This window comes from Apostichopus japonicus, chromosome 8 (genome assembly GCF_037975245.1).
Source record: "Apostichopus japonicus isolate 1M-3 chromosome 8, ASM3797524v1, whole genome shotgun sequence".
Classification (NCBI taxonomy): domain Eukaryota; kingdom Metazoa; phylum Echinodermata; class Holothuroidea; order Aspidochirotida; family Stichopodidae; genus Apostichopus; species Apostichopus japonicus.
The window spans coordinates 13,368,661-13,393,275 of NC_092568.1; the positions used below are offsets into that span (position 1 = coordinate 13,368,661).

The 24,615-nt window shown below is 37.5% G+C and overlaps 2 protein-coding genes across 8 annotated transcripts in view; one reads left to right on the forward strand and one right to left on the reverse strand.

Moving 5' to 3' along the window:
- Positions 1-15,217, forward strand: part of LOC139970471 (neuronal PAS domain-containing protein 3-like) — a 113,449-nt gene extending 98,232 nt beyond the window's left edge. For all 7 annotated transcript variants that reach the window (XM_071976219.1, XM_071976214.1, XM_071976218.1 and 4 more), the window contains one exon: positions 1-15,217. In XM_071976219.1, coding sequence (XP_071832320.1) covers positions 1-1,055 — 1,055 coding nt within the window. In that variant the 3' untranslated portion in view covers positions 1,056-15,217.
- LOC139970473 (uncharacterized) overlaps positions 10,521-24,615 on the reverse strand; it is a 27,058-nt gene continuing 12,963 nt past the window's right edge. The window contains exons 2-4 of the mRNA XM_071976223.1: positions 21,761-21,880; positions 20,055-20,191; positions 10,521-15,793 (exon numbers count right to left, since the gene is read on the reverse strand). Of these exons, the coding sequence (XP_071832324.1) occupies positions 15,730-15,793; positions 20,055-20,191; positions 21,761-21,880 (321 nt within the window). The 3' untranslated portion in view covers positions 10,521-15,729. The remainder of the gene's footprint in view (positions 15,794-20,054; positions 20,192-21,760; positions 21,881-24,615) is intronic.

The window sequence follows — 24,615 nt, forward strand, 5'->3', positions numbered from 1 at the left end:
ATAAGGCAGACTCAAACCCAGCAGTGGTTTCAACCACAAACAGTAAAGATACTGCAGGACATGAACAGCAAGGGATAAAAAGGAAACAACCAGTAATCGAAGAGCATAAGCAAAAGAAACGTAAGACTTCGATGATGCGAAAGGATTCCTCTGGGGATCAAAAGGTGGCTGACATTGGTACCATTCAACAACCATTCAGTGAGAAATGTCAACCATCGGAATCAAACACTACATCACTAGATGCATCAAAGTGTGAGAAAGTCAAAGGAATTGGCCTGAAAATGTCCAAAAAACTGGAGACATTTGACTATCAGAACAATAATAATTTGCATAACAGCGATGAAGTACTAAAAGTTCCCAACGTAGAGAAATTTCTTGTTAAGAAGAGACCGCATTCTCCTCATGGGAAGGAACGTTTTGGCAACAGTTTGCCTTCATCACCGACGTCCTCTTTAAGAAACTTTCACAGCGATTCAGAGAAGGGCTTGTCCGAGAGACAGACATCCTCAATAGATCTTCCAGTCAACGAATATTCTTCCAGGAATAGGGGACCTTTTCCAGTCGTTAATGACTTCAGTAAAAACAGCCCATTATCCAAAGATGTGCAGGTGAATACTTCTGAGGTGTTCTTGTATCAGAAGAGCGGTCTACCCTCCGAGTCCACACAGATCCCTTCACGGGATTCATTTTACAGTTCCAGCCATCCATTCATGTTTAATAGTACACAAGGTCAGTACTCGCCCATGGCCTTCCCACCGTTTGGACAGTTTAGTTCTCTCCAGCAGTACGGCCTGGCATCAAGGGGTTACCATCCATCCTCCTTCAGCAACTCACCGTTTCTCAAAGGTTATCAAAACCCACACGATATTCCAATGGACTTGTCATATTCAAACCTGGCCAGCTATGCTACCACCCCGATACCTATAATGCACACAGGGGTGACACCGTCCTCGACTAATTCCTTCCCACCGGCCAGCAGGCGCCAGCTCTCCAATGGTGAAAACCACAACTCCATCCTTAGCAAGTCAACAGACCTTCATCAACTTAAAAGTTAATTCATGAAACAAGTAGGATATAAGCTTTCTTGATGATAGATTTAGGTGGTGATTAGCTCACATATGCAGCTAGCCTAACATGTGAATTATGTGACAAAAGTAAATCGTAACCAGCATCCCATGCATGTAATCTTTGTGAAGATCCAGCAAGCACTTATGTCATTTTCTTTTACCTATTAAGGAGGGGCTTGGGGGTTGTAGGGAATGTTTACCTCTTTCAAAGTATCAAAGGAAGATGATAGATGGTGGTAAGTTTGCATAGCGATTTGTGATCAGTCAAATACAGCAGTAATCCGTTGGGATGTATTACAGAATCTCTCTGTATTAACACCTCTGTTTTCATTCAGGCTAGGAATCACTCAAAGGAACAGTAGTGGTTGCAGGGTGAAAATAGTAAACAGAAGTGTTGTATTTGAGTGCGCTTAATCACAGAATACAAGAAAAACTACAAACTAGCCAAGTCTAAATAAGTTTTATTCTTCATAGTTTTTGATAGAAATAATGCAGATGTGGATTCTTTATCTATTTTGGTTTAATAACTACATCATAAAAATATTAATATTGAGGATTTATCAAGCACAGACATATCCACTGATAACGGTGCTCAAGGTGCAACACAATATTACCCTGGTCAGTGATAACCTGTCAAACTTAACATGGCAGCAACTAAACAGCGCCCAATTGACAGTTCAACTCACCGGTCCCCATTTATACAACTGAGTGAAGAGAGGCATGGAGATAAAGTGCCTTTCCCAAGGACACAAAGTAATGATCTGGCCAGGACTCGGACCCACAAAACTTAGATCACAAGTCCTGTTTTTTTAATTGTCTGGATTGCACTTTCATGACAACCAGCAATGATGTCAGCTCCTCAATGCAAACCTAAAAGTTCAATGAACTCTACCAATCATAGTAATAACCTGGACAGAATATAGCCCAACATTGAAAACAAACAACATTTTGCCCTTCATTTTGTGATGCAACCTATACAAATGATCTCAGGTCATACAAGTTATGTTTGTTTCCATTGAATTTCTGCATTGATAAGCTGTCCTAATGGATTGCATGTTAGAATTGGTAATCCAGCCACTGTTTTTGATGTGCTAGTGATTTTGAATGGATGATTTCATAAAACTGAAGACGATATTGTTACTTAAGTTGTTAATAACATTCTATAGCACATCAAATGTGTTTACATTAAAGTCATCCTTTAGTTAAGCAGCATTGTAGTTCATGGATCCATCACTGACAAGAAAATGGTTCTTGATCAGATATGGTTTCTGGAAGTACAAAATAACAACGAACCCAAACAAACTGTGGACAGCCGATGAAAGTGATTTTAGGGTCAAAATTAAGTGCCAACACAAAAAGGCTTGCAGGGTTCTATCAAACACAAACAAGACATATCCTTTTCTTAATATTTAGACATACTTTGGTGCTAAAACTGGATTATTCAATTGTTTCTGATTGAGTTGGTTTCGAGTCGATATTAAAAAATTCAGCCAAGTTGTGGAGGCTGTTTGCAGAGGGTGCTAACATCAAAACAGAAACAGGCTTTCATTCTTGTTTTTGAATATTTTTGAAAATGGTTTGGTACTTAACTGCAATATTCAAATGTTGGCATAATGTTTATTTGGTCAAGTTTGATCCTGAAATATGAAATCTCTTTTGATAAAGAATATGGGTGGAGAGTGCCATCGTTTGAAAACAATAAATAAGTTCTCCCCTTTTTTTAAGATTTATATAGAAATGGTTTAGTACTCAACTGAGTTTTTTCCAGCTATTTCTTTATAAATATTCATTTAGTTTGGAACAATCTGAGAAAGTATCTGTCCAGGGGTGAGATTTCAAAACAATTAAGTTTTGTTTGTATTACGGATATTTGTAAACATTGTTTTGTTAATAGCCTAGGAATTGATATTAATTTTTCTTAATAAATAAACAAACTTGGAATTGCTTAATAAGTTTAATATTTTGTACTGAAATGTTCATGAATTCAAATAAGAATACAGAAAAATTAAGAAAAAGAATACACATACTTGGAAATATCAAGTTTTTGTATATACCTGAAGTAGTTTTAAATTGTCAGATTATGGAACATTTATTTTTCCACTGACATCAGATAACAAAATTAAAGACGAAGTAACAGTATCGAAAAATATCTTCATTTGCATCATCATAAACAGAGTGTTTTTTGCTAATATCTTTTTATTCAAGTTGCGTGTGAGATTCTGTGGAGTAAAGAGAGTAATTTAACAAAGAATGGCTTTACATTCTGACTGCTGTGATATCTTGCAAAGTTTATATAGTGTTGACACATTAAATTACTATCTTGGTCATTGTGGTAGTTCTGTAATGTGGTGGCTACAAGGAGAATATGGCAGTGTGTCATAGACCAGTTAGCTTGGTTGTTGTCCTTATCCAATTCATAGATGGAAATTAAATTTGTCACTTGTGTAAATATGCTGATATAGCTGTCTGTGTGTAGGAATGCCCACATTTGATAATTTAGTTCTACTCAGTAAAGATCCTGTGATCTGGTTGCTATGGTATTGGTAAACTTGTAATACTAGTATTACTGAATATTACTGCTATCAGTGCAATATCTGCATATTAACTGAACCTGATTGGCATTTATTGAGAACCAGTATGATATGAGTATGATTGTGAGTCAACCATTAGAGCTGGCCATATTCATCTATTGAGAACCAGTATGATATGAGTATGATTGTGAGTCAACCATTCGAGCTGGCCATATTCATTTATTGAGAACCAGTATGATCGGAGTATGATTGTGAGTCAACCATTAGAGCTGGCCATATTCATCTATTGAGAACCAGTATGATATGAGTATGATTGTGAGTCAACCATTAGAGCTGGCCATATTCATATATTGAGAACCAGTATGATATGAGTATGATTGTGAGTCAACCATTAGAGCTGGCCATATTCATCTATTGAGAACCAGTATGATCGGAGTATGATTGTGAGTCAACCATTAGAGCTGGCCATATTCATTTATTGAGAATCAGTATGATATGAGTATGATTGTGAGTCAACCATTAGAGCTGGCCATATTCAGAAAGTGCACAGTAGATGACAGCACTAGCATTTGCTTGTTTAAGATGCAATTGTAACTGTCACAAACTTGTGTACCGAGATGCCATGCAGTGGTTACCTGGGAGTGGCATGATGTTGTATTACGTATAAGCAAGTAATAGCTACCAAACACAGAACTGTTGCTGCTATAATATCAGTCAAAACACATTAATTTTAATAGCAGCCTGAATATTAACGACACTCGTTAACAAGGGCACTGATTGAAACTGTGTGTCTAGACAGGTATTTCCCTGTTTTGAAATGTTGTAAAGTACATAAGCATGTCAGTTACACAATAAGGAGACCAATGCCTCTTATATATGTCATAGCCTGGGAAGGAGAGAAGGCCAAGTCTCATCCAAGAATCGGTTGAATATAAAGCTGTATGGCAATTTATGATGACATAGCATGTACTATTAGGCCCTCCAGAAAGATAATACAGGCCTCCACTAAGTTGCTAGAGTTGGCTATCAATGTTTACAGAGGTTTTTAATGAGTTTCATTAATTGTTACACATCAATACTGTGATCATAGCATAGTAGCAAAGTCATTAGTTCGAATTTGAATGCCATCTAATCAAATTAAAGTTGCTTCTAATTACTTTCGCACCTTTTACTTTGGTTTGCAGCCCTGACCACCCAAATATATGAATGGAACCAAAAATTAGCTATTTGCTTTTTACGTACAAACTGTTGTTGAATATTAGTATTCCAAAAATATAGTTTGAACACTAGGAACTGTTGTCACATTTGCATATGAAGATTTTAGAGCCAAAAGAAAGAATTGATTCTGCCAAAAGTATAATAGCTTATAGATAATTAGTTTTTCATCTCCTATAATGCTCATATTTTGTTGCAAGTTCTTCTATGCGTCTTTATGTTTTTCCATTTTTTAATTTTTATGTGCATCTGTCTTTTTATGTCCTACTTTAATTAAAGGGAGATGGCTCAACTTTTATTTTAAGCGTATCGTTGGGATAGTTGAAGTTTTTCATTAGTTTCTCCATTTCTTGTTCATGACTATTCATTAATGTTTTAAAGCAATATCCTAACAAGCTGATGTTTAAGTGGCATGGTGCAATACAGAGGGGGGGCCTTTTTTATTTCATTGTCTTTATCCAGCAATCTTCATGAAATAGTGCTTTTTCATAGAAAATGATTTTTCGGAACAGTAACATTGCCATCCTGAAAAACGCATTCCAAGAATATAAAAATTAACGTTATATACCATCACTGGATTCATATAATCTTGGCAGGTTTTGGGTTTATCTACTATTAAGCTATTTGTAATACTTTACAGAATGGTAGACACTAACTGTATATGCATAGAAATAATTGTATCATGAAATAAACTATTGAAATCAAAGCTACATGACTAAACAACTCAAATATAAATATTCCTGATGAGGGCAGTGTCCATAAACCTGTGCATGGTCTTGGCCTTTCTCATGGCAAATATTCTTGCTACACTGTCAACTAGTGGTGGGGTAGTGAACACCCCTCATCATATGGACATATTTTCTTGTAAAAATAATGTCATAATATAGCATTTAGTTTAGTACAGAAATTGTTTCATAAATTTGTGGTAATGTTTTTCATTTGCAAATTTCCTTTTATTCATTATTCCAAATTATGCGTATAGGTGCCTTTTGCTTTGTGTAATAGTAGAGTGGGGTATCACATGATTGTAGCTGAAATTCAATGTAGAAAGCATGTTTAAAGGTGTCATAGAGAAAAAAGACTGGCAAAGATAACAAGAGGAGGATGTTAACTGCAAGTCCATATCAAGGACCTTAAAGTCACAACAAGTTTTAACTTTTAACATGCTATTGCTTGAGGTATGTTTATTAGATGCATCTGCTTATCTTAACTTCAACCTTGCTGCATGCATTGAATAAAAGTACTTGCATGGAATCAAATATGCTTGCATGGAATAAGAAGAGGAGCCCACTATAATATGACTTAATTACTTTGCATATTATACTCAACCTACTTTGCAGAAACTATATTGTCATATTAGTCCCATAAATATTTCTCAAAATAGCTGAAAGTGACACAGGCCAAAAAAAATAGTAGACAAGTTTTTTTTTTACTTCTGTAGATTTTGCTATAAACAAACTAGATATTAATCATTTTGATATATTGGACAATATGGTCAGACAACTTGAAATACAATGAATTAGTATTTATCATGCCAGAATAATTATCACAAATAATTACAACACTTTGAAATATTTTACTTTGTAATTACAGATACTTTTGATATTTTAAAGCCAACATATTTTCACCTTAAGAAATCTAAGGATGAACAATGTCGTAAGAAGTAAAAGCAGTACTGACCAAATATCAATGAGTGTTTTTTGGTTTGTAACAATTTAAGAGGTCATTTTTATTTCAAATAATTTCAAAAGCTTGATTTAAAGCCTCTGGTCATTAACCAAATGTGAAAGAGTTGTTAGCTGATTTCTGTTGAAAATTATTGAAAGCATCTTCCAAGAGAATCATCACCTACTTGTAGAAAAAATGACCAGCGATTTACAGAGTGCCTACATCAGTGTTAAGGGGTAATCCTTAAGCAACATGATTGTTAATAATATTGTTTTATTTTCTTAATTTAAGTTAATACTTAATGAGAGTCATCAGAATTACTTTTGTCAGGAATACATGATAACTGACAGAGTTAAGATACATAATGTTAAAATCAAAATTTTCTTTCTGTTTTTATTTATGTCTTGTTCTAGTATTAATGTGTGCTGAGTACTGTTGGGATTGATGTTGCACCCTTCAGACTGTCTATTCCAAGTTGTGTGTTTATATACAGGGTGCTTTGTTGATGAAATAGTATTCTTAAAAATTTTCTCGTTGCAGAATTTCCCCATTTTTTCATCCATGTGTACAGTAACAAAAAAATGCAAAGAATTTATAGTATGCTAATTACGTCATTTTATCTCATCGTTGCTATAATTATATGAAATCGTTTGCTGTATTTTTCTGGCAACACATTCGCTTGAACCTTTGGATACCAAAAGAAGAGTGTGCACACTGTATAAGTACAGCAATATCATAACATCATACCAATATTTGGCATACTGGATACTTCTATTTTTGCTTTGAAAAGTGGTAAGGTAATATCAACTCTGCTATAGTCAGGCTATCAGAGCATGCAATTCACAGCACCAGCCCTCATGACTGGGCTCTTCAAGTCAAAAAGTTTTTTTTATGTTTTTGCAAACAATGTCATCCATCATCTTCTGGGACATCCTTAGTCTTCATGAAGATTTAAATTGTCTGAACATCCATTGTCTCTCAAACTTGAGAACAGTAATAATGGTTAAATAAAAATTAAAGAATATTTAAAAAAATATATATATTCTCTTGCTTTTTCATGTTTCTTCGCTTCAAGCTTGTTGATGGGTTTATGTCTGGGGATGATTGCTCTCCCATTTAGCTGCATTTGTGTGCATTCTTAGTCTGTGATTCTGTCGTAGTGATAAATAGCCCAGTGAACAAGACTACTTACCTTTTCTTCTTTTCACCTCCCATCTCCCTCTCCTTAAAATAACTTTAAAAAACAAAGACCTCTGTGAAGCATGAAGCTTCTCCGAGAGCTATTAGCTGTTGAAGTGAACTCAAACCACCAACTAACAAGCATGGTTGTGACCTTAGGGATTCACTTTGTAGAGAGTATTAAAAACAAAGTGAGAGCAAAAATAGTGCATAGCTCATACCCTTGAATGACAGAAGAATTTCACGTGTGGTGATTGGTCAATGAACTCATGTGAAAAGAGGTATTACACTTATCTTTAAACAAGAACCATTTCACCCCCCTGATGACCTTTGACTTCAAATTCCTGAGCTCTTTTAGTAGCCCCAAATACTGTACAATCAGAACCATTTTAAATATAAGACAGTAGTCTCACATGACCCCCTAGATAACCTCTGACCTCAATTTCCTGCCAAAATCATGCAATCTACTACTAGCACAACATTTTGCCAAAGTATGCTGTCATTGGATTCTCTTAAAAAAATAGATTTTTGTTGATTGGTAAAATAAGTTCCCAATTTGACCCATTGATGACCTTATACAACAACTTCATAAATAACTTTATTGGACCCCCATCCAAGGTTCATAGTGCTCAACTTTCCATCCAAATCCAAGTATTGATATTCAAGAACAGATTCACTGTGGCATCAAATGACCCCTAGAAAACCTTTGACCTCAACTTCTTGAACATGTTATGTAAACCACTACTAGTGCATCACTACTACCACTGCTAGTTTGAGTCACTCCAAAGATGTATGTCGTCCAGTTACAGAGTTTGTGTAAAAGTAAGTTGGCCTGACGTTTCGATCCTAGCAGGATCTTCTTCAGAGGCTAAATGACAAGTTACAGTAACAGAGGGGACAAAAACACGCACAGAATACAGACAGGTTAATGAGCACGGTGAACACAATGAGATGGATGAAAGGGGATTATAAGTAGAAAGCAACAGGAGAAGAGGAGAGGAAGGAGAAGGACTTTGGCAGTGAAGGACAAAAAGGGACGAGATTGCGACAACAAGCTGCCCCTGGTTGTTACTTTCCACCCAAATCTTCCTCCCCTTCAGAAAATCACCTCTAACAACCACAACATTCTCCTCACTTCAGATAGACTCCAACAAGCCGTCCCTGAAAAACCCATCATCGCCTACAGACGACCACGCAACCTACGAGACCTTCTTGTACGCGCTGCTGTTCCACCTCTAACTTCTAACCCCACACCCATTCAGCATGGTACCTTCAAATGTGATCGTACTTCGAGATGCATCGTCTGCAGCCACCACATTGTTGAATCCAATTCCATCACCAGCCACAGCATGCAACTCACACACAAGACTAAGGGTCACATCACTTGCACTACCACCAATGTCATCTATCTGATCTCTTGTAGAGTTTGCGGCATCCAGTATGTTGGCGAAACCAAAACCACCCTCAAGAAGCGATTCTATGGTCACAGATCCACAGTCAACACCATGAAGACTGAGACCCCAGTTGGAGAACATTTTAACCTTCCCAACCATACCATTAACGACATGTCCCTACAGGGGATTGAATCCTTAGGTAGCCGTTCTGACCTAGTACGAATCAGCAGAGAGAGGCTCTGGATGCAACGCCTCCGTACCATTCAACCTCATGGGCTGAACATTCAGGAAGGACATGACTAACTTTCCTCTGTTCCCTACTCCTTCTCCCCTTTCTCCCTCCCCCCCCCCTTTCACTCTTCTTCTCACAGCTCTCTTCCCCTCCATTTTTCTTCACACATTTCTGTCTTTGTCCCTCTCCAGTTTATTCCCTACCCTGTGCCTTTAATCCTCTCTTTGTCCCTCCACAGTTTTTCTCCTTCCTCTCCTCTTCTCCTGTTGCTTTCTACTTATAATCCCCTTTCATCCATCTCATTGTGTTCACCGTGCTCATTAACCTGTCTGTATTCTGTGCGTGTTTTTGTCCCCTCTGTTACTGTAACTTGTCATTTAGCCTCTGAAGAAGATCCTGCTAGGATCGAAACGTCAGGCCAACTTACTTTTACACATTCTATTACACAGGCTCTCTAGTGGATAAGCAGTTTGCTAACAGTTTTATTTTATTTTGATTTTCAGTTACAGAGTTGTTGACAATTCATAATCATGGACGTTAAATATGAATCTAAGAGACTGACTTCGGTCAGCTTGCAGGTTTGATAATCCCATGAGGTTTCTTCGCGAGTTCCTGCTTGTAGGAGGATCTAAAAAACATACATTATTACCAATTATTTTGAATAGTCTCTGCAATTCATAGAAGCAGTTTGTAGATTGGCAAACAATAACCTATTTTTACCCCTAGATGAACTTTGACCTATATTTGTTGCCTATGTGACTACTAGTGGATCAATATGCCCAAATATGATAGTCTATAGGTTCATTTCATTTATTTGCAATATGACCCTCTTCAACCTCCTAGATGACCTTTGACCTCAATTCATGAACAAGTTTAATGGTCCACCAACCGGGATTTCATGGTCCAAGTTTCATCCAAATCCATCGAACATCCTTTGAGTAGAAGCAATTTTCTGAAGTGTTGGTAGACAGATACACACTCCCTGACATCAAAGGCTCACACTGCAAAGCTTAACCACCACTACAGTAACATGTCTGATGATATTCCCCAATAAATATATAGAGCAAACTCACAAAAACTGTCCTAACTAGTAAGTGACTCTAGTTTTACACAATGCAATGAAGAATGGGTTTGCTAGTAAATCTCATGTTATGTATATTTAAATCGAAGCAAGTTCCAGTTCTTCACAGCAAACAATGAACACGACAGATAAAAACTCACCCACTTCAAACAGTTTTGTTTTCCATCTTTTCTTATATTTACTCAACAAAGCTGCATTTCAAGCTAGCTTAAATGAGGAAGTTTATTTCGCTATTAGACATATTGCAATAAAGTTCTTTATATATAACATAGACATTATAAATCATTAAATAAATACAGACCTCACTTTGATAAGTGCAAAACCTTCCTAGACCAGTGTTGGAGATTACACCTGACAATAACATGTACCCTTATAACTAGAAAGCAACTACCTAACTGTGATAAGACCATATTCAACATGTCATTTTTAATGAACTTTGAAACAATATTGTAAGCTATGTATTGTCACCTTTACAGTCAGAACCTACGTTGGGGAGCGTGGAATGGTGCCATTCTTAATTAGTTGTAATATTTAGTCTTACATTATATTACAATGAGTTTGTGTATGTAAAACCTATTTCTGGGGATAGCTAGTCCCTTTGTCTTGCAATGCCAGTTTTCAGGGCATTGTGATGGTTCCTCCATGCTGATGTTGATGCAAACATACCCATTTAATAGTCACTCCCTCTCCTTGCAAAGACAAACTCTTCACAGAGAGCACATTTACGTGGATACCTATGGAACATGAACCAAAATGAACCATTCAGAAGGACAGCCCTCTCCCAATATTTTACTTCCTATTAACTATTCACATAGTATGTCTGGTGAATTTAACGATGAAGTAACAATAAACCTTGGCAACGAGTTTAATAACAGCAAATGAAATTTTGTACTCATTATATAGGAGAGCCACCTCTGGAGGAATGAATTCTAATGCATATCAGGATTTCCACCCAAACTAACCTGTGACCTCCTCAAACATTTGTTAATAGCTCTCAAAAATGAAACTGCTGGCTGAAGTAGGAAGTGTTCTTCCTTCAAAGCTCCACATTTTAACCACTGCTGACCTACTTTGAACTTTGAGGTTAACCACAAGTTACAAAAGAGTATTAAAACTGATTACAGGAGTCACATACATACATATAAATATACATACATCTCAGTATGGCATCTGTCTACATTCCCTATAGACATATGTGTTTACAAGGGTTTCACATTTTGACTAGTGCATCTCAAATGACCTATGATATCCAACAAAGATTGTAGACATTGTTTGCACATAAAGTCATGATATGAATACTTTGCACAAATTATGGTTTGAGACTTACACAGTATGACCCAGGGCTGCTAGCTTTTGACCCTCAATAAAAGAGTCAAAGATCTGCCCTGAGAGAAGCCAAAGTTGTCAACATTCCACCTCCTTGTACCCCAAGTTTATGCTAGGGATTTCACACAAACAAAGATGTACACAACCATACATTATCAAGTTTGACAGCAAAACTTCCTTGTCAGTCTACAGAAAGTAGGCAAGATCATGTACAAAGGACTGGAGAATATACAAAGCCCATGGATTGTAAATTTGCATTAGCAAGCCATTGATAACACAACATGACCAGAAATAACATAACTATGATGCACCAACAAGATCAAAATGAATATTGTATACATTTTACAGGTTATTTAAACAAAAACATCTTTCCAGTTATCTAACCTCCCCCCAAACCATCCAACCACAGATGGAAAATGTTAGCTGCGACAATGGTCAAAAGCCACTTATTCAATTAATTCAGTTGTGGTCAGTACAAAGAGCTACCAAATATCAACAAATTTCTACTGAATTGATCATAAATTAAAGATTGTCAAATGATCAGAATTACAAAAACATGAAAACTATAACAATTCTTGTACCGGTACCACCAAGTCTATCAATGCAAGAAGAAATAGCTGTACCTGTTTAAATGATGATAGAAATTATCAAATTGCACATGGAAATTTCAAATGAGGATTGGAGTTTTACAAGAGAGGCAAGTAAAAAAAAAAGAGGCTGTTATTTTCCATCAAAAAAGACAAATATTGGGATTAGGCAAGTAATGGCTTCTGTCTCAAGTGCCTTTAATAAGATCAACACTCCCAAGCTAAACTCCAATAATGGTTGTCCTTGCAGAGACTCCTTACTATTCTACCCTTCCAGTAAGAGTTCCGAGACTAGAAACTAGACCTACTATCTTGTGAGAAACCAAAGCAAAGGTGATGTTATCGTTCCTGGCAGCTTAATATAAGAATGTGTGGAGTGAGACTTCTAACGATCCTTGAATCTGTCAATGCTTCCTCCTTCCACTCTATTAATGCTGCAGTGGTTTTTCTTTGTAATATAACATCATTTCCTTGTAAAGAGATCTACATGATGACAATCATATCCTTTTTCCCCACTAGCGAGTTTAGACAATTTCCTGTATTTGCAAACCTTTAACTGCATAATTTCATCATTCATGTTGTAGCTTTGGTCTACTGAGATACAGCCAAAGGCAGATTTAGACCTAGAAAATTGAAATTGACATCCTAGTACATTTTATAGCACAAAACACCCTAAATGTCTTATTGTGGGCTTAAATCAGTTCCATATCATGAAAGCCAAAAAAACCCACCAAAAAACAAACAATGGTATCTTTGGCACGCCAAGATGAGCAATGATTGATACATAAGAAGAAGTCCCATTAGACTGTATAGGGTGTTTCATCATTATACCTTATCAGATATTCAATAAATTTAAAGGCCTTCGAGCATGAGATGATAAATAGAATCCCAGTCCACTCCATCTCCACCTGTCCACTATCTCATTATCAAGCAGTGCATGCACTACTCTAGGTAACTGTCAACAATTCTAAATCTGTACCTATCTGGAAGAGGTTGTTCTATCATGACTACAACTGTTTCATCATTGCCCTGCTATAAAAGATCAAATCAGAAGATGAGGATTATAAGGTACAGCACATAAAACAACATTTGTCTAGATGTTGCTGTGCATTGCATGAAGTGTTTGTGTACAGTCTATAGCGTGCACCATTCTCTCCCTTTGATTGCTTCTTGCCAAATATATGATATGAGAGGAAATTATTAACCACTTAATATTGTCATGTGGTGGAAAGCTACCAATTGCATGACAAGAAGCCATTTCTTTTTTAACCCAACATATTTGTAAATATTTTTAGTTTATGCACAGAGTCATTGTGAGTCTCAACTCTGTTTACCAAGTGATTTATCCTGAGCACGTACAGTATATCACAGCGGCTTAATTAGTGTTTATCAGAAATGAAGGTAATTAATAACTAGTGTGAAAGAACAATTGTAAACAGACTTTGAGGAACTAGATCAAAGATCCAAATGTAAGCAATTAATAATGATATTCCAAACTGAGAACGATATCTTTTTTAAGGTAATAAAACTTTAAAGCTGTTGAAAAGAGCGAAACAGTCATATAATAATAAGCTAATTTTAATAATGCATGAAAAAGGCAAGCATACAAAAGTATTAATTTCAACTTGAAACAGGTCTTCATTTTTGAACCTTGGTAAACTTAATGCAAGTTGAAACAGAAACTTTTGCAGCTAACACATAAATGCAAATAGATGTAACCGTCCTTAAACTTTGTAACTTTGTGTGTTAACGATAACAATGCAATCTTTGGGTCATGTCAAAATTGACACCAATTAACACCAATCACCTTGTAAACTTAAACATGGATAAAGCAAAAATTTCCTACATGCAATTTTAGTGTGCCTTATTTCCAAGGACATTACACTTCAGTTTTAAGCCAATGTTCCATGCATATCAGCAAATATTGTCCAGTATATTTAGCTTAAATTCTCCACATGAAACTGAACTAGCTGACATATATTTCTAACATTCTTTTATAAATCGTCCCATTTGAATTTCACAAAAACGTCATGCAGCAAAAAATTCTATACATGCTTTATTTGACTTAAAGAGGAAAATGCTTGTCACATTATGACCATAATAAGAACAGTCCCCCCCCCCTCATCTGCCATCCCCCCCTCCATAAAATTTATAATTAAATTTGCATATCATTTTTCAATTACATTCCATTTAGCTGACTATGTTACTTGTAACAACATGTCCAGAGGTTCTTAACTTGCTCTGCCTCTTTTCGACATTTGCTTTACTTTATATAACTCTTAAAACTTTTTCTTAAAATTTTTAAAGTGGTTATTACATTAAAATACAAGGGGCACACTCCAGACTAAAGTAATTTACAGCCACAACCACTGCATTAGTGTTCTTATTTGGATAACCTGCTTGTAAATGCTAGTTACAAGGTTTGAAACTACTTTAGCAATTTATCCATGCCCCCCTCCTTTCCCTGCACCATTTTTTAATCTGTCCATTTTCCCAAATAAAGAATTTTTGCAAAGTGTCCGTTAATGGACTTCCATGTAAATTTGAAGTGTGAATGTGAGGTAGCTGTTGATTGATAATGCACAAATCTAACAAATCCTATTATAGAATCAGAGACTCCATTTACTCCATGTATACTATTAACATACTCACTAATTCATCTACCAATCACATGCTACTGACCATAAATAATTAGTGTCCCAGCTAATCTTGTGTTTTTGCAATGGCAAGAAATGATTACAACACATAAAACGTTCTTTATTAATTAAAATAAATCTGTATTGTTGTAATGTTCACTTCAACACATATTAAACAAGATTCAAAGCACTTCAGAAAATTGGTCACTGATGACTAACAGTAGCAATTACACCAAGGGCCAAAACTTTTTCACTTAATTAAACATTTACTGGCAAATTCTGAAAAAAAACACAAGAAAAAGCAAATAAAAACATTTTAGACACTTTGGGAGTTGTTATGGTTTTGTCCAAACAGAGAGAATACACAGTAAAGTTTCATTATTATGATTCTGAGTGGAAGAATAACATAAGCAAGGAGTTTGACCAATTCTCTGTTGCAAATCCTTTGAACTTGAGCCAAAAATGTGCATTAAATGGTCTTTTCCACTATGATGAACATCAAATGCTTTAGTTATTAACAGTAAATCTATTGAAACAATGTTAGTTGCCATAATGTAACATGTTCATTCATTTCACTTTACCAGACATACATTTTACCATGTGTTTGAGTACTTGCCATAAAACAACTTGGAGTGAATAGTGAGTGTCCATTGCAGATCAAGGCTGTGTCGTCTCTGGTAGACAATGGTGACTTTTCAGCATCTGCATTCCCTGTTTCTGATCTTTTTATTTCAGTTGTGACCTACTTAGTTGTGACCTATTTACAGTCGTTGGTGATATTTCAGTTTCTATAGAGATTACATCAGAAGACACTCAGGTCTGTATCTTGGCTTTGATCCTCTCCTCCAGGTCAAAATACCAGACAGTAATGGCATATCTAAAAAGAAATTGAAAGCAAAGAGAATGTTATAGAGAAATAACATTCAACTTAATGCTGGATAACTCACTGGTTAGACTACAGCATTTGAAATCCTGAAGTCACCGCTTTAAAATCTAACTGTAGCCAGAACCCTCCTCTTCTCATTTACATATGTTTGTAATTTCCCTGTCATTATTTCACTATTTGTTTTTGTTTTTTGTGAAAATTTCTCTTCAAATACCACTTCCTCTCCTCCACTCCCCCCCCCCCCTCCCCAAACCACCTTGCTATGCTTTATCTAAAGGAACTGAGAGTATGGTCACCTGGTAACGCTGAACGTTCTTTTAATTCTATCTCGATCGCTTCCCTTTCAAGCCTAAACTTGGTTTACTCTTTCAAAAAGGAATTAAACAATAAGATGTGAAAGACAGAAAATGAGGGAACTATTTCAGTAAAAGGTGTGTATAGGATATTACAGGTGTCAAGGAATTAACAAGGGAAGCAAGGTGTAAATATTAGCTTAAAGAATTAGATATTTGTGAGAAATAAGCTTACTAGAAGCTACTTAAATACAACACATATACTTCATGTACTGCTATAAGACAGCATATTGGGGCAGAATGCAATGTTTTTGTTTCACAACATCGTTTCCTCATAAGGCACTGTCTTAGTTCAATTTTAGTTTGGCTCTTTTCATATAATGAAGACATTTCAGCCCTAAGGGAATATTCCAATAAATTTTATTGACAGCTAGGAAAACAATATTTCTTAAAAGAGAGCATTTTGATTACATATTAAATGCAGGGAACCATGACAATTAAGCAATTATCTAAATGTATAATGTTTCAAGGATAACTCAATAAGAGGATATTAAGAAAGTATTAGCTTTTGTAACATACAGTAACTCCCATTATGACATCGATATATGGTGTTCCATTCTGTGGAAGAATCTAGGGTTTAGCCAGCCAAACTATCGGTTTAACTAAATCAACCAGATCTTGAGTTAGGGACAACATACTGAGATGAGGTTTTCAACAAGCACTGTGGGATATATTTCTTTTGCATATAAAATTCACATTGTCTGCAACCGGATTATCCCTTTAAGTAGACAATTCAGCGGTGTTCATCCATCAACATGTTTACTTATAGTTTTTTTGCAAACCATCAGTCCCAGTCTACATGATAAATCACTCACTAATTTATGGATTATGCAGGTACAAAATCTGCAGAGGAAGTTTATGTCCGCTCACAGCTAAAATATTGCAAATAGAGACCAAGCCCAGTATTAAGTGGGTTGTTGTCACTAGATTCCCATCAGACCTATCACAATACACCTACTGTATGTAGGTAGGTGCTGTCTGATAGTATGAGATACTTGCATATATTGTACACCACGATATCCATTCTTTCCAAATAATTTAAAAACCAATAACACAAGGGAAAATAAAAAATTGTCATAGCCATTTCAAACGTGAACAGAAATCTACAAATATTTACGTTCCTTTTGGACAGCAGCCAAATCTGAGTTTATTCTACTTACTCTGTTAGAACAAGAAGAAAGGCAGCCCTTATATTGAAGAAGAACAAAAAAAGGCAGTACGTGGTTGGCACAGTGCCAACTTGATTGAGATGGTGAGCAACACTCAAATACCGACAAAATCAAATACACCTTTGACAGGTGATCTGGGTATTATTGACAAGAGATACTTATATACAAACAGCTTGCACTGCATGTAAACAAAACATTGCAGAATAAACCTTACAAGTTGTTTACTGTCACGTTGTAGTGCCTTAGAGTTGCACGTAGTACTGTTTACGAACATTCATGTATTATTACATTCACTGATTAAAACCCCACGTAGTCTTGAAATTGTTCATATAAACAAAACAATATGCATGAATGTGATTTTGCGCAGTGCTTGAAAAATACAAACCACAACATTCTGCTCTAAGTGTAAATTGAATAATCGCTGGTTGGAGTTTAAATATTTGTGTGCATCATAGGTTACACCGGATTGTCAAACATACAGTAGTAAATACTATGCTGTATATATACCTGCCTCTACAAAAGACTACTCAAGAGTAACACATGGAGATGGATTATACTAACATACAGCAAATGGCCTGAGTGTATTGACTATCAACAAAGTATTATTATCAAGGACTAGCTTTAATGTAATTCTCAGGGCTAAGAATTTGTTTTATGAATACTGAAAGTAGTATTCTAGTGTAGAACTATCGATTTTAAAATTTTATCACTCACTTATAAGGCGCTTCACGGATCTGCACCATCTTATCTGAAGGACCTTCTTAAACCACGATCAGTGAGCTACTCCATACGATCTCATGACAGTTTGATTTTAACTACCCCCCGCACTCGCTGCAAGTCCCTTGGTGACCGATCTTTTTGTGTCTGTGCCCCCAAATTGTGGAAGGCACTCCCATTTTCTATTCGCAATTCAAGTACTGTAAGTTCTTTTAAATCCAGTCTTAAGACTTTCATTTTCAAACGTGTATATAATTAAACTAGTTTTACTTATTATCTCATTCTTTTTGTATATATCTCTTACTATTGTTTTATCCTATTTTCTGATTTTGTGGCATGGTATTTACTGACTTCATTTTCTCCATCGTTATTGGATTTGTTTAGTCTTTTAGGGTTATCTGTTTTTAAGATTTTTACCTCTATCTTTTGATTAACATAGTTTCTTAATTTTCGTTAAGTTTTATACCCTTACTCTTTTAAGTTTGTACAGCGCCATAGCTTATGTTTTTACATATATATGTGCGCTTTAGAAATGTTTAAATAATAATAATCATAATAATAATAACTAAAAATCGGATTTGCATTATACACATGTAGTCTTTTGGTGAGTTTGATTTAACTGTATTTACTTCCCTTCTAAATTCATCTACTGTATCATCATCAACCATTTATACTGTATGACTCTATATACATTAATCATTACTCACTGCCTTCTAACTACATTGTACCATTGAATAAGCCTTCACATTATGCTATAGTTTTCAACTTCAAAACAAATATCACAAGAACTTAAATATTAGGGGAGGTATCATAGCCAAACACCAATCTTCTTCCAGATGGAATAAATACTACATGCTTACTCCCACTGAAAGAAACAAGCAAGCACACCATTTATTGTATTCTCTACAGTCATTCTACAGTACAGTACTGTACATGGAAAGTATTAATACCATCCAAGCTATACTTTTGAGAAATCACAATTCAAACTGTGTTTTTAACCATTTGGGAGATCACTTCAAACCCATAGATTTTTTTCTGGATTAAGAACCCACCATACTATAGCTGACCAGGGCTAAAACTCAAATCAACAAGCATGAAATATAAGCACCATGGGTTTTGTTAGTTTGTAGTTAAAATACAACACACACAATATCAACATTTCATAACTTCCCATTGGAACCCAAAACAGCTTTGATCAACAATGGTCTTGAGAAACTTCCTTCACATAAATGTTTCCAAGATCAAATTGAGCATGCAAGATGAGAGCCTGAGACTTAGGTCTAATGCTAGGAGAGTGCCTCATTTGCAATTTCTCCTCCCTCCTTCCCCCCCCCCCATCTTCATGCTCCCCTTCCCCTATCTTCTGTATGTTTACCATGCTAACCCTCAAGACACTAAGACTAATCCAATCTTCCCCTTCCCCTATCTTCTGTATGTTTACCATGCTAACCCTCAAGACACTAAGACTAATCCAATCTGCTTGTAGATCAATAGAAATGTATGTTCAAGTACAGTTAAGTTTACGATAGTATGTAGACAAAATGATGCCTGCTTCCACACCTTCATCAACAAAACAGATTAGTTTTTTTGGTATCAATGTCAGTATATTTATCCATAAATCTGTCATTCTGGAGAAAAGGCGATACATGACATTGTTTATACCATCAATTAGTTTCTCATTTTGCTCCTAACTGAACAAAACATGAGGAACTTCAAGCATAAACAATTGCATTGGGCGATTTGCCTTATGGTACAGTACACTTTTGACTGAGAAGAACCAGGAGAGATCATTTGTTTAGAATTGTAAAAACAGTCGTTACCTGACCCACAGTTGGGGCTACGAAGGGAGAGGGGAAAAGGAAGGTGGGGGGGGGGGGTGTGTTGAAATCAGGCTTACTTACCAGGAATAATGCACATGGCATGATGTAAAAATTGCCATGTCATTCAAAGTCAGACCACAAATTCTACTTAAAATGAACTGGAAATCAATTTTCCTTTCAAGAATCTACAAACCTTGTTGCATAAGCAGGAAAGACTTCATGTGGATTTCTTCGGTCAGACCAGAAGAGAAGAAGACGATTGAAAAGAGGTTCGATGTTTGCTACAATGTCTTGGCCAACAGGATAAATCCTCAGCAAGCCGCCATTTTCCTGTTGAAGGAAGAAAGACACAGCCAATGGTTTATGTGGTGTATTGGTTTTCAAATTGCTATGTATTATATTATTATATATATTATATATATTTCTGAACCAGAGACAAGCTAAGTTGAGGACTTGGCTAGTTCAGATAATGATAAAGAAGAAAACACAATTCTCAAAGGAACAAACTGGCAAGTTAGCCTTGTCTGAGGTAGCCTAGGCCTAAGCTAGGCTTAGAAGGGAGTAGGCTAGATAGATTTAGCAAAGAAAACCATTCACCAATAATAAGCTGGTTTTGCCAGTCAGAATTTGTGAAAAATCCTCAGCACTAGTACAGTGCACACAGAGCTACAACCATGCCGAGCAAACTGCATGTTTTTCATGTTTGAACTCTCTTCAAACAATCAAAGATTCATTTTGCTTGGCTTACAGACCTGTACCACTACCCAGAATTTTGCTTTTAGGAAAGGAAAAGATAAGATATTAGGGGTTTTAGCAACACTAATGCAATGGATGAACATATAGACAAAGGAGAGGACAGCTAAAAGTGGCAAGCTGTGGTCCTTGTTCTTTAAATCAAGCATTGAACTAGGCCTAGCAGATTCATTATTTTGATAAAATTAATCTCAGCTAATCTCAGTTAATAATAAAACAAAAATCTTGTGAGATTCTTAATTAATTCCCCTAACATGTTATCTGATAAACATTTGTCAAATCCAGGCATGGTATTTAAGTCAAGATTCCTGACATGGTATACTGTACACTATCACATATAAGATTCATCTGTGATGTACTGTACAGTATCATATATAAGATTCATCTGTGATGTACTGTACAGTATCATATATAAGATTCATCTGTGATGTTCTGTACAATATCACATATAAGTACTGTACAGTATCATATATAAGATTCATCTGCACTGTACAGTATCACACATTTGATTCCTCTGTGATGTACTGTACAGTATCACATATAAGATTCATCTGTGATGTACTGTACAGTATCACATATAAGATTCATCTGTGATGTACTGTACAATATCACATATAAGATTCATCTGTGATGTACTGTACAGTATCATATATAAGATTCATCTGTGATGTACTGTACAGTATCACATATAAGATTCATCTGTGATGTACTGTACAATATCACATATAAGATTCATCTGTGATGTACTGTACAGTATCATATATAAGATTCATCTGTGATGTACTGTACAGTATCACATATAAGATTCATCTGTACTGTACTGTACAATATCATATATAAGATTCATCTGTGATGTACTGTACAGTATCACATATAAGATTCATCTGTGATGTACTGTACAGTATCACATATAAGATTCATCTGTGATGTACTGTAAAGTATCACACATATGATTAATCTGTGATGTACTGCAAAGTATCACATATAAGATTAATCCGTGATGTACTGTACAGAATCACATATAAGATTAATCTGTGATGTACTGTACAGTAGATATAAGGTTCATCTGTGAAGACTGTGATGTACTGTAAAGTATCACACATATGATTTATCTGTGAAGTACTGTAAAGTATCACACATTTTTACCCTTGAGTTCCAGTTTTTGTTTAAGTAATAGATGCATGTGATCCTTCGTCCATCTCCGCTTGGGTTGTCCACGTGTCTGAGGTACCTTGTTCCATTTCCGGGATAACAAGCTAGCATTGCCTGTGGGCAAAGGGAAATATATAGCTATAACACTGTACTTTTAACAGGGATGAGCCTGGGGGGAAAAAAATGACTGAATTTAGGGCTCGTGGTGGGGTACATGGGCAATGCCCCCGTTGGGGTCCAGGGGTCGAAGCCCCCATTTGGAGGTTTTAAAGACAACATTTTGGTGCCTATATTATAAAGAATTTTGAATTTATTAAAACACCCAAAGCAAAAATTTCACACTCAATATATGCACACTGAAGCCACATGCCTAGCCTGTCGTTTTCACCCTACTTGATTCTTTCAATCATGGCAATTAACCCATAATTAAAAAGTCACTGCTCATAAAATGTACATAATGGTCAGTTTTAATCTGGAATAATATTCAGCATCTACAGCACTTCACTTCTACTCAGTTGTCCCTATTCTTATGATACTAAACTATTGAAATCATGGGAAAATATTGTTGCAAACATGTTGGGAACAGTATGAAAATTCAGAGAAAACTTTGCGGAATAGGTCCCAGTTTGCGTATGCTACAGTGTGTTAGGATAATAGTTGTTATCCCCCTGCAGGTTGGATATGCATTGGTAATTGAAAACATGCGAACAACGGAATTCCAAAACTTACTGGTTTGGATATTTACGAGTGACGAGCTTACCTGTCTCCTCACAACCTTAGCACCTCATTCTACCGTGCCTATAAAGTCCTGGTAAATAAATAACACTGTGCGCCCTCTATGACCGGACCCCCCTTCCGGTCCCTCCTCCTTTCTCATGAGACCATTCCTAAAGAGTGGCCTCACGGACACGGGAGTGGGGGTGGCAAGGTCTGGCCACCCCCAACGACCCCCGTCGAGTTAACTTCCCAAAGTGAACCCCTAACAAAAAATTCACTGACGCCTTCTTAGCAGGGGGGAGTGTAACCCTCCCCGGCGCAGCGGGAAGGGGGGACACTCTCCTGAACCCTGCAGGCGGAACTACCCCTTACACTAACAAGGAGCCTAAAGATTTACGGTCCGCCACTTGTTACCCTTAGATCAACTTAGGTGAGAACGTAAGTGGAAGACTATGTACGCAAACGCATACGGAAACACATAGGTACACTCACCGATAGACATAGTCGATGGCTCTCTGGTGGATGGTGGTTCTGTCTATCTGGTGTGAAGCTCGGAGTCATGAGTCAAGTCGAGCGACCGCTCCTCCGTCCGGCTGTGTCCCACCACCCTCTCGGGGGAGGGAGGCGGGAATGGAGACAGGTAAGCTCGTCACTCGTAAATATCCAAACCAGTAAGTTTTGGAATATTTACTTCGCTCCTCGCTTACCTGTCTCCTCACAACCTTAGCACCGAGTGGCACTGCCCGATGGTGGGAGGCCCGAGGGGTGGGACCTGTTACCCACCGGACCTCGCATCACCGCGCTACCAAATGACGCTTCGGCGTGTAAAGTGTCGGTCAAGTAGCAGGCGACGAACGTAGTTGGAGTTTTCCACGCTGCTGCTTTGAGTATGTCCTCTACCGGGATGCCGGCGAATAGGGCTGTAGAGGCCGCGACCCCTCTGACGTCGTGAGCCCTTGGTCGGGAGGTCCCCGATGTGAACGGGCGCATGATCTCTACTAGCCACCTGGATAGAGTGTCTTTGGAGGCCGCTGCGTAGGGTGGTCGTGGTATGATGAAGAGAGAAGTTGATTGTCTTAACTTCTCTGTCTTGTTCAGGTACCACTTCAGTGCCCTGACTGGACACCATCGTTTGTCCTCGGCTACTGATGACATGGTCTTAATTTCCGGGATGAAAATGTCTCCTGGCAAGAAGGTCAAGGTCTGGTTCTTTGCAATAAATGACGGGTCTGGAACCATCCTCACCCCGTGGCCCTCAAATCTGATGTGATTCTGCTTGGTGGATAGGGCGTGGAGGCAACTCCTCCTTCTTGCTGACGCAACTGCGACGAGGAAGAATGTCTTTTTTGTGAGGGCAGCCAGGGAGGCGTTAGCCATTGGTTCGTATGGTGGTCCTGCCAGGGCATGTAACACTGCTGAGAGTCCCCAGGAGGAGGCCAGCCGTCTGATCTGTGGGCGACGATTCGCCATGCCTTTGATGAGTTGTGCAATGTACGGGTTATTGCTCAGTGTGGAGCCATCTGGGAAGCCCTGGTGGATGGCAGCGATGGCCGACCTGTAATTCCTGATAGTGGAGACTTGTTTCCCTTCTCCGAAGAGTGAGAGGAGGAACTCGGCTATCTGTGTCACAGAGGCAGCAGGCAGCAGTATCTGTCTCGGTCGGCACCATTGGTCGAACTTCCGCAGACGGGAATCGTAAGTCGCTGCGGTCGTTCCCCTTCTAGCGTCGGCTGCCATCGCGGCAGCTGCTTCTGAAAAGCCTCTCTGTCGTAGGGAAGACCGGACAGCCTCCAGGCAACTAATTGTAACCCCTTGATGTCTGGGTGGGAGAGAGTTCCCTGTCTCTGGGACAGTAGGTGGGGCTTGTCCGGTAGACTCACTGGGACGTCCATGAGGAGTTGGGGGATCTCGGGGAACCAGGGTCTGCGAGGCCAGAACGGGGCTATTAGTGTGAACCTGCCCTTGGAGTTCCGAATTTTCCTGAGGACTTGTCCGATCATACATAGCGGCGGGAAGATGTACGCATCCATGTGGTCCCAGGAGAGGGACATTGCGTCCGTGTGGTAGGCCAGGGGGTGGAATCGTCTGGAACAGAAGGTCTGGAGTTTGTTGTTCTTGTGTGTTGCGAACAG